The sequence below is a fragment of the Misgurnus anguillicaudatus genome, chromosome 20 (genome assembly GCF_027580225.2).
Source record: "Misgurnus anguillicaudatus chromosome 20, ASM2758022v2, whole genome shotgun sequence".
Lineage (NCBI taxonomy): Eukaryota > Metazoa > Chordata > Actinopteri > Cypriniformes > Cobitidae > Misgurnus > Misgurnus anguillicaudatus.
The window spans coordinates 33,563,148-33,580,001 of NC_073356.2; the positions used below are offsets into that span (position 1 = coordinate 33,563,148).

Consider the following 16,854-nt stretch of genomic DNA (forward strand, 5'->3'; position numbering starts at 1 on the left):
CATAATTTTACCACAAATATCGTGGTTTAGTTTAGTGTAAAGAGATCATAGCATCATTTCTTCTGTTAAACTATGGTTACTGTAGTAAAAGCATGGTTAATTTAGTAAGGATATTTTTTACTTTAATCTCTTATGGTGCAAAGACTCAAGAACAGGTTTGATTCCTTTAAAACTATCACTAATAAAAGGTCTATAATATTTTATGTGCAAATATTTATTCATCTATACATCATCTCCCTTTTCAAGAAAAAACAGGTTCGTATTCCTGGCAGTGAGAATATTTTCATACCAAAAGCTGCCTTTATAAATTCTACAGGTTAGCACATTGTTCCTCAATGCGACATACCCATTTTCCGCATCAGATAAAATACACGCGCGTCGATCCTTTCGTCACGCCTGCGGTTCGTGCAAGGCGGTGGAAAAACCAAAAATCCGCCCCTGCCCTTTAATATTCCGCGTCAAGCAAACTACAGTTCCCTAGTTATCATGGGAAGCGCGGGGCAGTGCGCGCTGCGGAGACGCGCGCTACAGAAAGCGAGAGGAATGGGGGAGGGGGCGGCAGGTGATGTGAAAGGGACGGCGAGGACCGGGCGGCGCATGCGCAGACGCGCTCCATCCTCTGCATCGCTCCCCTCCCCCCACCTCTTTTTTTGCAGCATCAGTACCGCGTTCGGAATCGCATTCGTGTGCTGGAGTCAGAGCGCGCTGCGGGGCATCACTGCACCGCCACGGAGGACGCACCATCACTGAACCAGGAACAGGGAGAAGGAGAGAAAAAGGCGTGAAACAGCGCAGAGGGGGAAACCAGGGCGCTCGGTTTTTTCTCAACATCACCCAAATCTGTGGAAAACTACAGGAGCCAGACGCTTGATATAATAAAGACACAAACGCAGCGGAAATCTCAAGCGACGTTTTTGGCCAGCACGGCGGGGAAAAATGAAGGATCGCACGCAAGAACTACGAAGTGCTAAGTCATTTTCTCGCGTTTCCTCCATCATGATGCCCTTATCGCTCATCTCCTCCCTTATTCTCCGTCTCCGCAACCGGGCGTCAGCAGATGACTGCTGCTCGCTCACGGTTGAGCGTTTATGGGCATGCTACGAGTTTCAATATTTTTACCGAATATCTCCTTTTTCCCTTTCATTTTATACGATGACCACAATTGCCAATGTATCCGCGTAACACATATGTTCTGGTTTGATATAGATGCTCACACCCGGTCCATGTGTGATGGACGGCGTATTGATTTATCGATCAAATCGGGTTATATGGCGTAATTCGAGCACCCCCCACCCCACACACACATTAGCATGCATTGAAACGGACTACCTTTGATACATGTCGCCCAGGAGTGTGATCTAGGAACTGATGCGGACAGTTTAGCTTTATCCTTAACACCGATACGTACCATCTCAATATGCAATTCAATGATCACCGCATGATTAATTATTAATGCATATTTTTTGCAAAACGAAAATGAAATCATTTGGATTTGGCTGTCTGCTCTTACTTCTATCACACACTGGAAAGGGCTCTGCACCAGGGAATTTTATGAGTACCCATATACTACATCTCCATCCTCTATCCTGAATACATGTAGACGCATTGGAATTATTAAGTGGGATGTGCGACTATTGCAGCAAGCATTGTTTCATTCTTTGCCGCTATATTAAATATAAAAGGCGTTTATAGGTGTAATATTGTCGCATGCATCGTCCGATGGGGCTAAATGAATACAACATGGCCGCCAAAGTATTTCTATTTGTGGTCGAGACGGTCTGCGATCATTTTATTTTTATATTCCCAGTAAAGGTGGGCCTTCTGGCTTCAATGCGTCGCCCAGCCTCCATGCATTTTCCGTCGCCGGAGATCAATGAAATATCTTAAAGGAAACGCCTGAACCCAGTGCACTGCACTTAGTGTGTGTGCGCTTGCGAGGGAGCGGGGGAGACTATATAGACACGTATATTAACATGTTCGTACCGGATTGTAAAGTTGCCCACGTTTCTATAAAGACATGCACCCCGGTGACACTGGAGTGAGAGCTGGGTGAGCATTAGGTGAGCCACTTGCAAGTCAATCTGAATGAGTCCGTGCCCTCCCTTATTCTCTCCGGAGACCACTGCAGACCAGGAGCATCTGATAACAACCCTTTCTTATCAGACGTAGCATAGTAATCTACAGATAATTGGATTGACTGATTTCGCAATTATAACTGATGCGCGCATGCATTCCCCAAAAGACACGCGCATCAGACTCCGGCGTCTCCACGCTACTTTTTAACATATACGTTATTAGTCTTGCTCGTGAAACGTGTTAATAGCTCAACGCGGAGATGATATGGCAGTAATCACATTTTATGTAATCGTCAGCATCACAGTGACGTAGTGGTCGCGCGGTGAGGGAAATGTATGGGTAAACTGTGGGCGTGCGCAGGGCGCGCGTGTCTGTGCATAGCGGAGACAATCAAGGATAAATCACAGATTTCACTGACCTTGCCCTTTTCAGTTTTGGCTTGCATCTGTGACTGTATCTGTCGTCTTCGGGGCTAAAGAGGGAAAGATTTTATTTTACATGATTAAGTGATGTTGAGTGAGATAATTGTGGCCTACAGTATTTCTCTCGTTATGAGTTGGAGATACATTATTTTCATGGTGGCCATCCGGTTCAACCCTTGACTTCACAATATATTGATTGCTTTTATAGCACTTCCTTAGTAGCTTTCTATACATCATGAATGTATAATGAATTACAATCTAAATGATCTGGTTTTATTTAAACCAACTGGATTTTTAATGTGACTAATTCATAAGATTGCACAAAACACATATGCACTACAGAAACTTATATGCACAGGTTTTATGAATGTTAAAGATTTTTTATGGAAGCTAACCATATTTAAACAGGGTAGTTTATAGTTTATATAGTGTAGGTAAGTAATTTCATATGACTGCACTTATATTCTGTTATGAGCCCGTATAGATTTCTCACAGCAGCTATCAGTGATACGCTGTACTTAAGATTGTGAACTATATATTACATTTAAGAGATTAAATAACACGGACAAGAGCTCAGATTGATCATTCTCTATCCTCATGATCCTGTATAGTCAGAAATAAGGAAGTATTTTCACAATGGGCAGTCTTTACAAAAGCAGACACAGATTATGTCAGCTTTGGCAATAGATTTGCTCAAAAAGCATGACATTTAAACAATAGTGTTTTAAATAAACTCCTGATGCTAAACATGCACAATGTATTGATGTACTCGACTGTGCTGTCCTTGAGAGAGAGACAAGGTTGAACATCTCTGTCTCTCTTACTCTTTTTATCCCTCTTAGGAAACACGCTTTAGGTGCTAAGACACATTTAACTCTTATTATAAAAAAGTTTATTGCATATTATTTCAAAAGGGTGTTTCCTGATAAAACCTGCCTGGATGTTGTTGCTTGCTTGTCAGATTAACGTTAAATTGAAGTGAACTGGGTTGATTTATTTATATGTAGTCAGTTTACTGTTAAAATCTTTCTCAAATCAACTGTAATAAGAGCACTGTATCAAACATGATACGGATGCTGTAGGCCACTTGAAAGAAACTTGGTTTGATTGGTTGAGTGCATTAAAATTAAACAAACAAGCAAGTGAAATAACACATGCAAATGAGTAAGTACCAATAAATGAGTATATTTGTGCTCGCAGTTACCGACTGTTGCAGACTGAGGAATTTGATAAGAAGATGGCATAAAGAATGAGTTTCATTAACTTGATACGTGCTGCATCTTTCGAAGAGAAGGCCACATAGCCTCATACATTATAAATGTGTTTTTAAACGTGCATTATTTGATACATCACTGCTGTCAACATTATGATATGTGAATCGCTTTAATAATTATGATATCTTAAGAAAACTGCAGGTTGGCATCCTAAGATTTTACATACTACAAGCACCAGGAAGTCATAAATCCGTAATGTCACTCACAATATCTCGCCCGGTTTTGTCCAGAAAAGCAATAGGTCAGACACATTGTGCTAATTATTGATGATAATTGAGTGCTAATGGAACCCATACACAATGCATTTTAGCCACTTCAAAAATGCTCACGGCCTTTAAGGGACCTCTAAACTGGAAAAGGCTACAGATTAAGTTCTTTGTCTATATGACTAGTTTTAGCATTATGGATGCGACATTTGCAGTCAAAACATGAAATATAATTTCTCAGAGAATGCATTTATTACTGAACCATCTGTTTTTTTCCTAAGTCCTTGATGATAGATTCCAGACATCAGAAAAGTATCAGTCTCATGGTTTCAATTTTGGAAGTTTTTGGGAGACACCATCCTTTTTAGGAATTGTATAAATTGAAATGCACAAACCAGAAGTAATAATACCCAACAAATAGAGAAAGGATCGTTCTTCAAAAAACATTTATTTTTTTATTTATTTAATAAAAAATCTATTAGGAAGAAACAACACTATAAATGTACTACCCAGTCTCACAAAATGATGTACCTATAGTCATGTAATTTTTTGAATCTTTTTCGTGATACTGTTTCCGCGTTTTTTTGTGTTCGTATCACAAATTTTTGATTATGTGTCATTGTCACGTATTGGTTACTCAACTGCCTTTTCCTATTTTTAAACCATTTTCACTTCGGTTTAGGTGTAGGTTTGGTGTTTGCATTAGGATGTCACTTTAAGTATTGGTTTATACCATTTTTTTATATTTATTTTTTATATTTTCTACATTTTAAAACATTGTCGCCTGGCGTTATAGGGTTAGAGTTGGGTTGGGGTAAGAATGTCATTTAAAGGAATAGTCAATTTTCTTAAAAGAAAAATCCAGATAATTTACTCACCACCATGTCATCCAAAATGTTGATGTCTTTCTTTGTTCAGTCGAGAAGAAATTACTGTTTTTGAGGAAAACATTCCAGGATTTTTCTCATTTTGATGGACTTTAATAGACACCGACACTTAACACTTAACTCAACGCGTAACAGTTTTTTTCAACGGAGTTACAAAGGACTATAAATGATCCCAAATGAGGAATAAGGGTCTTATCTAGCAAAACGATTGTCATTTTTGACAATAAAAATAACAAATATACACTTTTAAAGCACAACTTCTCGCCTAGATCCGGTCCAGTGCGACCTAACGTAAATGCGTAGTGACGTAGGGAGGTCACGTGTTACATATATAAAACGCACATTTGCGGACCATTGTAAACAATAAACTGACACAAAGACATTAATTAGTATCAGTTGACATACAACAACGTAGGAAAGGTCCTCTTTCAACACATTTGTAAACACTGGGGCGGAGTTTCCCGTTCGTCCTCTGTGACCTCTTGGCGTCATGACGTATTGCTTGGGGTCGCGCTGGCGCATCACGACCGGATCTGGACGAGAAGTTGTGCTTTGGGGGTGTATATTTGTTGTTTTTGTTGTCAAGAATGACAGTCGTTTTGCTGGGTGGGACCCTTGTGCCTCGTTTGGGATTGTTTATAGTCCTTTGAAACATTGTTGAAAAAAAACTGTTAAGTGTTGAATTAAGTATTAATTGTTGGTGTCTATTAAAGTCCATTAAAATAAGAAAAATCCTGCAATGTTTTCCTCAAAAAACATAATTTCTTCTCGACTGAACAAAGAAAGACATCAACATTTTGGATGACGTGGTGGTGAGTAAATTATCTGGATTTTTCTTTTAAGAAAATTGAATATCCTTTAAGGTAAATCTAACTCTGAACCGAAGCGAAAATGGTAAGAAAATAGGACAAAACAGTTGAGTAACCAATACATGACGCATAAACAGAAATTCGTGATACGATCACAAAAAAATGTGGAAATTCGTGACAGTATCACGAAAAAGAATAAAAAAATTACGTGACTGTAGGTACGTAATTTCGTGTGACTGGGCTGAAATGTAACACTTCTCCGTTACAGAATTGACAATTATGAAATGTGCACTTACTAAACTATGGAAAATAAAAAAAATCCTTTAAAAACATTAACAGAGACTTTGCATAGGTGTTTAAACGCACCAATTATTTACATCTGAGTTATCACTGTGGTTAAAAACTTAACTTTTCATGATAAGGTTGACATTTGGAATTGCTCATATATAATAGATTTTTTACAATATATTTAAAAGACAGGTATATACTCGATTCAAATTTGTAGATATTTAAAATAGTGAGGGATTAATTCTCTGCACAGATGGAACATAAGCAGGGGACAAACCCCCAGTAGCCTTTGGGACGTGCCGCAAAAGTATCTGAACGATAAGAGCAGCTGACTGCAGCGAGAGCTCAGCTCACGGGGAAAGTGAACGCAGTGGGTGTTTGTCAGCCTACGGGTCGGGTACAGGTAGATAATAAATAGAGGATGGAGAGGAGGAGAGGACTGTATGTACCATCATATGGCCATATGCAACTTGGAGGTCATAGCAGGTCATGGAAAACAAGAACACCAGACAGAGTCAGTGGTGACTAATAAAAAACACTTCAGGTACAGCGAGAGCTTGATTTTAGATCTCATAGCGTAAGATGTGGCGACAACAGCGAACCACTCCAGCCAGTCACGGATCGGTGCAGGAAGCTGGAAAGGAGGAGGGTCAAACAGGTTCAAATGAATGAAGACGCTGTGCTAGCAGATGGAGTTTGAATCGTAAAGCCATTTTGTTGGGAGGTAAATGACGGCTTAGGGATTCGGTTGTGGGGTTATTGCTGTAAATTAATGGAAGGTAGATTTGCTGACATGCAAAAATTGGGTAAAACGGCTTTCTAATACTATAAAATGAATTTCGTGTGCTGATGCTTTACAGTTGGGTCGGTAGCATAAACTGATTTCGTTGGTTCTTTGGGCATATACAGTAGATGCTGAGCGGTATGTAGTGTAGTGTGAATGGATACCCAAGAAAAAAATGAAAATTCTTTTTTAGGATTTCGAGTTTAATGTGGTTGTAACTTAGTAATAGTTAGGCTACTGCTAACACAATTTTCTAAAAAGATTTTTATTAGACTCTATAATAAACAGACATCAAACTGGTTTGTTTCATTATGAAGTTTGGACATGCAACATAATTGCACACTTCTTCTACCTTTTACGTCAGTATTTAAAGCATCACTATGAATGGACGTTCAAAACTAGCCCAAAAGCACCCCAATGACTATTCACAGCCCAAATACCAATAAATAAGCAACAAAATCATTTATCTTTAACCTGCAAAAAAAAAACAACTGGTGGAAACAGTTTAAAGGTGCAGTGTGTAAATTTTAGCGGCATCTAGTGGTGAGGTTGCGAATTGCAACCAATGGCTCAGTTCACTGCTCACCCCTCGCTTTTGAAATGCATAGAGAATCTACGGTAGCCGCCACCAGACAAACATGTCATCTTCGGAGACAACTTAGTAAAAAAAATTGGTCCGTTAAGGGCTTCTGTGGCACAAAATGGCGACTTCCATGTAAGGGGACCCTCGGTGTATGTAGATAAAAACGTCTTATTCTAAGGCAATAAAAACATAAAGGTTCATTATGTAAGATCTTTATACACCCCTGATAATATAGTTTTGTATATTATTTTGCATTTCTGTCAAGAGATCCTTCTAAAAATTACACACTGCACCTTTAAACAGTGGCCCAAATCTAAACTCGAAAAAAGCAGAGGACTTGTTCAACGCTATGGTGCGGACAGCATCTCTCGTTGAGTTCACGCTTTATCTCTGGATTAAAGTCAAAACTGAGTTGGAGAAAGTTGTTCTTAAGAAATTTTCAGATATAGATGAAACACACTTTTCAAAAGGCACAACGCTATTTTATTACTTTAAGTACCCTAATGTTCTGCGCATGTGCACAAGGTATTTTTTGCATCCGATTTAGAAAATACTACGATTCACACGTCTACATGCGTACTTTTCTCCTGCGGATTGGATCACAGATCGGAGTACACCACGATCCAATCCAATACGATCCAAATTTGCATCCGATCGTCTATTGATTAAGGTGTTTACATGAAGACTTTTCAATACGTTTGAGCCATAAATACGATTACAAACGGATTGCATGTAAACATACCTAGTATCTCAAGTGACCAAAAAGCCATGGGATTTGACACGTTTTTGGATCTCTGAGCTGCACAGCGCCTCCTTTAGGATGTCATGTTTTATCAGCATTGAAAATAGCAACATTAGGCTTTGGTTTTAGTTCAGTTGGGCATATGGTGAGTGGGAGTGAGCTATGTAATGGTTGTTTTTGTATGACTTTATTATTGTAATTTGTGCCATGAAATGAGTTTGAATGTTTGTAGGTACTGCCTCATATCTGGTTATATAAATGTCCTCAGTGATCTTGCAACGCAATAACAATTAAACCTCAAGTGTAGAAATGAAAATCATAAGGAATTTAATGTTTCTGGATTTGATTGTGACTCTACTTAATGAATCCATTTATTAACAGTACTTTTAGTATCTGAACTATAATACTTTTTGGTCAAATATTTGTATATGCCTTTCTGAATGTAATGTAACTTCACATTTGAAACCAGTTGGTGATTACAGTGATTGAGTCTGAAGTTCACACAGCACAGTAACAGTTTGTTGCTTCATTCTGAGTCGGACATGATGAATGTAATGGCTCGCGGTTCAGTGAACAATTCGCTCCGCCCGATTCAGTCAGTGAGTGACTCATTCACTGATTCAAATCCATATTCACAAAACTGTTTTAATTTTTTTATTTTAACAGTTGACTGTTAACTGTAATTTGACTGTTAACCCAGTAATTTAGTGTTGGTAAACCATTCTTTGCAAGCATGTGAAAAAAATAGGTAAATTAAAATGTGGCTCCCCTTGTGATGTCAGAAGGGGATAATACCACCCCTTAATCTGCACTATCCAACCCAGGCACTGCAATTTAGTGCAGAGATCAGCTCATTTGCATTTTTGAAGGCACACCCCAAAAACAGCACATTTTTGCTCACTTTTTAGATGTTATAATAAATTATCTATATGGCATTTTGAGCTAGAACTTCACATACGTAATCTTTAAAAAGTCTTGTGAAAATGTTAAAATTCACCAACCAATGGGTTAAAACAACCCAGCACAGGATAAATGGCCACCCCTTGGGTTAAATTCGTCCCTATTTGACCCAGTGCTGGGTTGATAATAACCCAGTAATATTTAGAGAGTAGGTACTAATTTTAAATGTAAATATTAAAAATTACATTTAATGATGTCATTTGATCAGAACACTGTTAAATGTTATTGGATAATTTTATATGATTTTGTGTATTGTTTCTATAGTTATATATAAGAACGCTATATATTCTAAAAAACGCTGGGTTATTTTTAAGCGTTGGGTCAAAAAGGGACGAGGCCAGAAATTGGGTTAAATAAACCCACAAAAAATTTATGTTTGACCCAACAATGCGTTAAAACAACCCAGCATTTTGGTTTGAAACAACCCAGCATACGTTGACTCAGGCTGGGTTTTTCCCTTTTGACCCAACGCTGGGTTGAAAATATCCCAGTATTTTTAGAGTATAGTTTCTTATTGAGAGCTGTTGAAGCATTTCCATAATGCAGATAGAAATGTTGGTCCATAAAGGAACTCACCATAAAACGTGAATTTAATCACTGAATCAACTTGACAACCTTAGCTGACATCAACAAAAGTCATTTGAAGGATTAAATCAAGTATAAATACAGTAGATCCTTTAAGTCACAATTCCAGGTTAATCTGCACGCATGTGGTTTGGTGACCTTTGGAGTAGTTGGGGTTTTTGGGGGAAAGAGTTTTCCAGGCTTTGCAATTACAGAGGAATTGATAAGTGGGGAAATCTGTCAATAACGTCATTAGTATTGATCCATTCTTTCATTGATCCACTGATCCATCTGACCTGTCCTTTTCATTTTCAAACGATTGTCACCAATTAAAATGTATTAGTTAGAAATATTGACTGCATTGAAGATGAATATATGAAAATGTTTGTAGCATCTTCTACTAAACTTTCACTCAAATCTTGATTTGGTCCAACATGCCCAGATTACAGTTAGTTACTGTAAACTCTTATGCTTGTATGTCATATGTCTATGATACTTTATCAACAATGAAAATTTGTTGTATCAGACATCTAAAATCAGACAGGTTCGATTGAGGCTGTTAATTACAGGACGGGCTGTAAGAATGAATCACACGTTTCCTTTTCAGACCAGCATTGATTTAATTGCATTCAGTCCTGCCCACAAAACACAACCCTGAGGGCTATTTTATTAGATCTGCAAGATTTGATATGATTTAAAAGTTACGGGAGGATTTCTTCTGTAAATTGACTGCAGACTGTGGATGAGTCAGCGTGTTTGTTGTTTATTCTCTGGTGGTTTGCTGTCACTGGACGCAGACAGTTTTTTTCGAAGCAGAGTCATTACTAGGTAATGTGAAAACCAGCAACTATTGCGATGAGGGAAAAAGATAGCAGTTTTAAGAATGGTGTGAGGTTGAGATGTCAGCCTCAGTCTCGTAGCAAAATATTTAATAAATAAAATGCCAAAATTGTCCTACGTGGTCAAACAGAAGTTCCAAACACTATCACTGGTTTTAGATTACAGGAGTAATATTGGTTGCATATCAAGTGTGTGTATTGTGTATTTCATTATCAAAATATCATATAATCCTGTTCTGTTTTACACTGGGGATAAGCTTTCCATATTTTTTTCTTCCTGTCTTGTTGCAAGCACAGTAGTTTAAATAGTAGATTTGTAAGACTATATGTCGTCCTTGTGTTTAACGAAAGCTATTAGGTTTACAATTTATGTGCTTTTAATCACTGTATTACGCTATAACGTTTAACGCCAAAAGTTGTTAAATAAGTCGCTATGAAATAGAAGTAGTGATTGTCTTATTTTCCCCGCAGTGACGTATATTCGAGTGAAACGGCTTGTAAAATGTAAAAAAGTAGGGCTGGACTTGAATTCGTCCATCGAGAATTGATTTGATCGTTTGAAGTTGGGTCATGATGCTTTTTGCTAATCCCTGTATTTTTTTTACGGACCCCACCCACCTGCCATACCACATGACCGGAAGTAAAGAGAGATCATTTCACGGATTTAAAAAAAAACCAAGAAGCTCACAGAAAAGTAATTTGTAAAAATACCACAATATTCCAAAACAAATTACAGTTATTCATTTCAATTTCATTGCGACAAATTATCTGCGTGCCATTTTGTACACGCTGGTCAACTGACTGCTCCGACTTGCCGTAGGGTTTGCAAACCCAGAAGAGGAGGGACTATGCAGATGAGCAAAAAAAAGTTTGTATTTTAAGTGATGTTTACTTAATGTCGATTTGCATGTGGTGTTATTTGAACGTGTTGTCGTTATAAAAACAGCGTTTTAACGTTAATACAGTGATTAAAGGTCACATTCTTTCTGATCCCATTTTTTAAACCCTACTTAGTGTGTAATGTTGCTATAATAGCATAAATAATACCTGTAAAATGCTCAAAGTTCACTGCTAGGCGATATATTTTCTTTAACAGAATTCGCCTTTCAAAGCCTACAGCGAACGGCCGGTTTAGACTAAAGCCCTCTACTTCCTGCTTTAATGACGTCAGTAGAAATGTTTTTTGACTAAACCCACAGGAATATGTCAGTCGCTAGCTTAGCTAACGGCAAGCTAAGCTGCTATCGAATCACAACACAATATACAAACTACACAATCAGAACTCGATACGTATTTCTGAAGGAGGGACTTCTTTAAACAAGGAAGACAGCAGCCTGTTTTGAGGTAAATTGTGTAAAAAAAATACCGTGTTTTTTACACGTGAAACATGAACACATGTTATATTGCGCAATGTAAACACAATCAAAACATTAAAAAAAGTTTAAAAGCACGCAAAATGTGAACCTAACAGCTTTCGATATGTCTCATTGCAAACTTTCAATTACTTAAAGGCTTTATCTTACATCCGGCGCAATGCGACACCATGCGCGACGCAATTGTTATTTGCTAGTTTCAGCTCGACGCAGTTATAATTTTTACGTGACACCCTCATCTGTGACCTTTTATTAGACTCAGTCATATAACATCTAGCTCAATTGATTTTTGACCGCATTCTCGTTTTAGAGCTTCCCCGTATTAACATATATATAGTTTCAGTTCTTTGACAGAAGACTTTAATAGCTTGTTCAGTGTCTCTTTGGTCTGTTGTTATTAGCCTCGGTTTATGGCACAATTGAACTGGGGATAACCCCGTCCCTTGGGTGAAAAGGAAACCGCATTGTGTACTTCTAAAAAGACAACACAAAGCCCAGAAAATACACACACTAATGCATCATGCAGTATTCTCTATTACAGGCTCTATTATCCAACATACGTTTTCCTTTCATAGCTACATCTTTCCGCCATAAAGCGCTTTACTCCAGCAACATGCACCTAAACTCTATCCCAGAATACACCACTCTGTTGAAAAAATCCAAGGGTTAGAACGAGAGGGAATGTGATTTACGTCCACTTCGGAAATATAATCACATTTCCCACCATTTCTCGCCGTTTCGTATGTTTGTCAACAGCACCTAATGCAGTATTACGAGGGTAAAGGAGGTTACTCTCTAATAGCATAACCGAAGGTTTGAGAGTTTGATGGCCATCCTCAGCACAGATGGGCCGTCGGCAGGGATGCAGAATTCTGACATTGTCGCATTACTCCCGCACCTGGTTTTCCAAAGCATTATTCCAATGCTGGCATGGATCTGGTATACTTTTAGGAGACCCTGTATCCATGGTCAAAGGTCTTTCTAAATCTCCTTTTTGATGACAACTTATTCCAAATCATTCCGGCTTTTCCTCCCCCCACCACTCCCTCTCTCCCTGTGGAGGTCTCTCGCTCTCTCCCCATCCCCCTCTTATTGCACTTTCCTGACCCTCCCCCCTACAGCTGCACTCCTCTCTTCCTCTCGTTTCTCATTGCCACACGCTCATGCATGCTCGCTTTTGCTTCCTAAGCATCCTCACTATCGCCGCATCCCTTCCAAGGGCTTTTCTTCCCATTGCACTGTGGATGAATGAATCAAATTATGAAAAAAATCGATGGAAAACCCCACTTGAGCAATTCAGTACCATCTTACTTATGAATGCAAATGGAAGAAAATATGGCAATGTTTCAAGAAGTCAAATTTAATTAGAGAAACTTTCATATTTCAAAATAAATATAGAGGTATTGAAGCTTTTTTGGGAGTGTGAAGTTCTTTTTTATATTATTTCTCCAAATATAATACCTTATTTTCCAAAAAATAAAAAACGACTACAGAAGATATAGATGCAGAGACTCTCATGCTCGCATGTGTGTTTGTATTCCAATCACTGTGTGGGTACAACAACGCCTGCAGTATAATATGAGGACAGTGTTATTGCAAGCACAATGTCACGTCCCCTCGGCTGCACCACCCACCAATCTGTAAAGCTGCTTTAAAACATCGCACATTTGGAAAAGCGCTAGAAACAAAACTCTACTGGACGACAACGACAAAATGGCTTCCTGGATACGGTACATTTAGTTTGAAAACAGATGAGTAAGATCCAGATTGAAATTTTTCATTCGGTTGCAACATTTCTTTCGTTATTGGAAATTGTGCGCAGGGTGAGTTGTAAATTCTGGGTCACTAAATCTCGCGAGTGGCGTAATAGACTCGGACTACCAGGATTGGCTCGATACAAGATGATAGCAGTGCCAACAAACTTCATCTTATCTTGATAGCATAAAGGGAGTCCTTCAATAATTTAAAGGTTAAGAACGGAGTCCAGCTCTGTTTATTCTGATTTATACCAAGCTGTGCATACAGGAAACATTACTGACTTTCTATATAGTAGGCAAGACAATTACCTGAGCCAGTTATACCTCTTGAGATTCTTGGTGAAATAGGGCAACAGGATGCCCTATTGGGATTTTTCACAGTCTGATTCTGAAATCATAGTACTACAATTATAGTACACACAATGAGGGAAATGAAATGGTGATTTGTCGTTTGACAAAAAATGAAAGCTTTGAAAGGTTTGCCACACCAATATACATATAGCCCTGTTGAAAGGCATGGATTTTTAATACTGGTTTTCTGGATTGTTAAATAGCTTAACCAGTAAGACCATGCCGGTAAACAAACATTAAACCAGCATTAAAATTCATGATAATACAAGATTATATTTTTATCAGTGTGGATTCATTACGGCATTGTGATTCTCAAGTATCTTTAATGCACAACTTTGGATTTTGGATGGATTTTATTACTTTCTAGATTTTTTACTGAAAGGTGAAAAGTTGGCCTCCATTTATGTCAACCATAGTGAAATTCAACATGTAAGTTTGTATGAAATTGTTCTCATTGGATAATGGTTTAAACTGTGACCTACACTTCCCAAGTTTCTTTTATTGTGTATCAAGTAATAATTTCTTATAGCCCATATATTTTGTTGTTGACATAAAAGGCTTCACGTCCAGTCAAACACAAAGGTGTAAAAGTTATCTTGGTAAAAGCAACCTCACCCAAAATAGATGGATTCCAGCATGGACAGATTGTATAATTGCCCTCAAATAAAATTATTCAAGGTAACCAAAAATATGACCCAGATCAAATTAAATATGGGTTTGTGTGTATACTGTTCTTTATGCATTACACGATTGTCCAATTTAGTTCATAATGGTGGATCTTTGCAATTAATTTCAATCAATTAATTTCCTTTTTGGAAGGATTTTTTAATTTTAGACATTTTTGTTACTTTGTAAAAAATAGTTTGTTGCCTTAAATATTTTGTTGAATCAACTCGGATTTACAAGTCATTTCAACTTACTATTATTACTATTATTTATCTTGACCAGACATGAGTTGCTATAACTACAGGTGAGTTGTTATAACTTATAAAATTAAGTAGGGCTGGGCAAAAAAATAGATTTTTCGATTAATCAGGTTTTTTTTTACGTGGTCGATTCAAAATCGATTCTCAAAGAGCAGAATCGATTTTTTTCTTTCATATTTATTTCCGCAAACATTGAACGTAAGATAAACGTTAATCTAATTACTACACTGTAAAAAATTTTGCAGCTGGTTGCCAGTAACTTACTGTAGAAGATAAAGTCTAAAAATGTTTCATGTTCATTTAACTTTGAACAAAATGTTGCCAGTAAATAACATAAATGTAAAATCTACAGTAAGTTACTGGCAGCTAGTTGCCAGTAATACCCAGTAATACTGTAATTTCTACAGAAACGTTGTACAGTGTAGTCTTCTTCACTAGATGTCACACTCTTTTTTGCCTTGCGTGATGTTACCAAGGAGCGAGAGGCGAGCCTGTCAATCATTCATTTAGTGCTTAAAATGGTGGTTTCAGGTTCTTCATCGACGTTGGTGCCACCTTCTCTTAAAAAGTGTGTGGTATGGAAGCATTTTAGATTTCACAAGCAAGACGATGATGATAGTGTTGTGGCTTTTAATTTCTTTTTATTAATTACCCACTTGTAAACCGCTGTTCGCTGTTTTTTTTTTATTAAATAGTATTTGTATTAAATCTATATTCATTGAGTTGAATCAAGAATCGAGTATAAAAACCGACCCGAAAACCGGAATCGAAAATTTAATCGAGAATCAAATCGATTTGATAGCTTGTGAATCAAAATCGAATTGATCTGGAACATCTGAATCGATACCCAGCCCTAAAATTAAGTTTTCTCAACTATATTTTATAAGTTGTGACAACTCATCTCTGTTGACATGACTTGTAAATCTGAGTTGATTTAACAAAAAATTTTAAGGCAGCAAAGTATTTTTTACAGTGTTAATGTCCAATGTGAAATCTGAAACAAAATCTGGGGTTGGTCATATGTGACCCTGGACCACAAAACCAGTCATAAGTAGCACATGTATATTTGTAGCAATAGCCCAAAATACATTTTTTGGGTCAAAATTATAATTTTTAATGCCAAAAATCCAACATTTATTTAGTAGTAGTAGTAGTCTGTGTTGCTGAGGACTTTAAAGGCGAATTTCTTAATAATTAGATTTTTTGCACCCTCAGATTCCTATGTGTTGTGTGTTAAAGCAACACTATGTAGTTTTTTTTACCTTTAAATAATGTCTCTAAAATTATTTCAGTGATAGAACAACTTTTAACTGGACAAATTGTACTGTTGCTGCAACCTGAGCAGCCTCCTAGCTGCTACAAGCACACTCTGAAAGTGGCGGTGGAGGGTAGGAAACACAGCCCCGTCTCTCCCCCTGCCTGCAGAAGAGTGTCAGATACCAGGCACTATTGCGCTTTTCAACCACATGGGGGAGCTGTAAGTCATTTTTACATGGAAACTACATAGCGGTGCTTTAAATAGAATAACACAAAACAACGGGTTAAAAATCAACACATCCTTTTTTAGAGAGTTGTATATCTACCAAATATTGTCATATGCTAACAAACCATATCAAAGAAAAGCAAAAAATTTACCTTTATGTCTGGTTTTGTGGTCCAGGGTCACATTTGTAAACCGAAGTAAACAACTCTGTTAGCAGATGAAAAAAATAATACTTAACTCATAAAATATGTAGTTTATTGACACAACATTCTGCATGTTGGTCCTAAAGATACATTCAGAGCCTAAAAGCAAAACTAAAAGTGCATCTTTAAAAAACCTGTTAAGATGAGCATCTGTTAAAACTGTATCAGCCATTGACTTTGTAGACAAATAGACTATTATGACCTTGAGTTGCCATTTTGCATTGGATCTGTCATAAGTCAGGAAATGAGTAGATGTGACGTAGCCCAGAGCATAGCTTAGTGTTTTTTGAGGAAACGCCATTGTACAACATGAGTAATGTCAAAAAG

At 37.6% G+C, this 16,854-nt stretch overlaps 1 protein-coding gene across 1 annotated transcript in view; it reads left to right on the forward strand.

Annotated features, from left to right (window-relative positions):
* The first annotated feature begins 607 nt into the window (after positions 1 to 607).
* Positions 608 to 16,854, forward strand: part of stx1b (syntaxin 1B) — a 50,875-nt gene continuing 34,628 nt past the window's right edge. Inside the window, exon 1 of the mRNA XM_055219923.2 lies at positions 608 to 966. Coding sequence (XP_055075898.1) covers positions 937 to 966 — 30 coding nt within the window. The 5' untranslated portion in view covers positions 608 to 936. The remainder of the gene's footprint in view (positions 967 to 16,854) is intronic.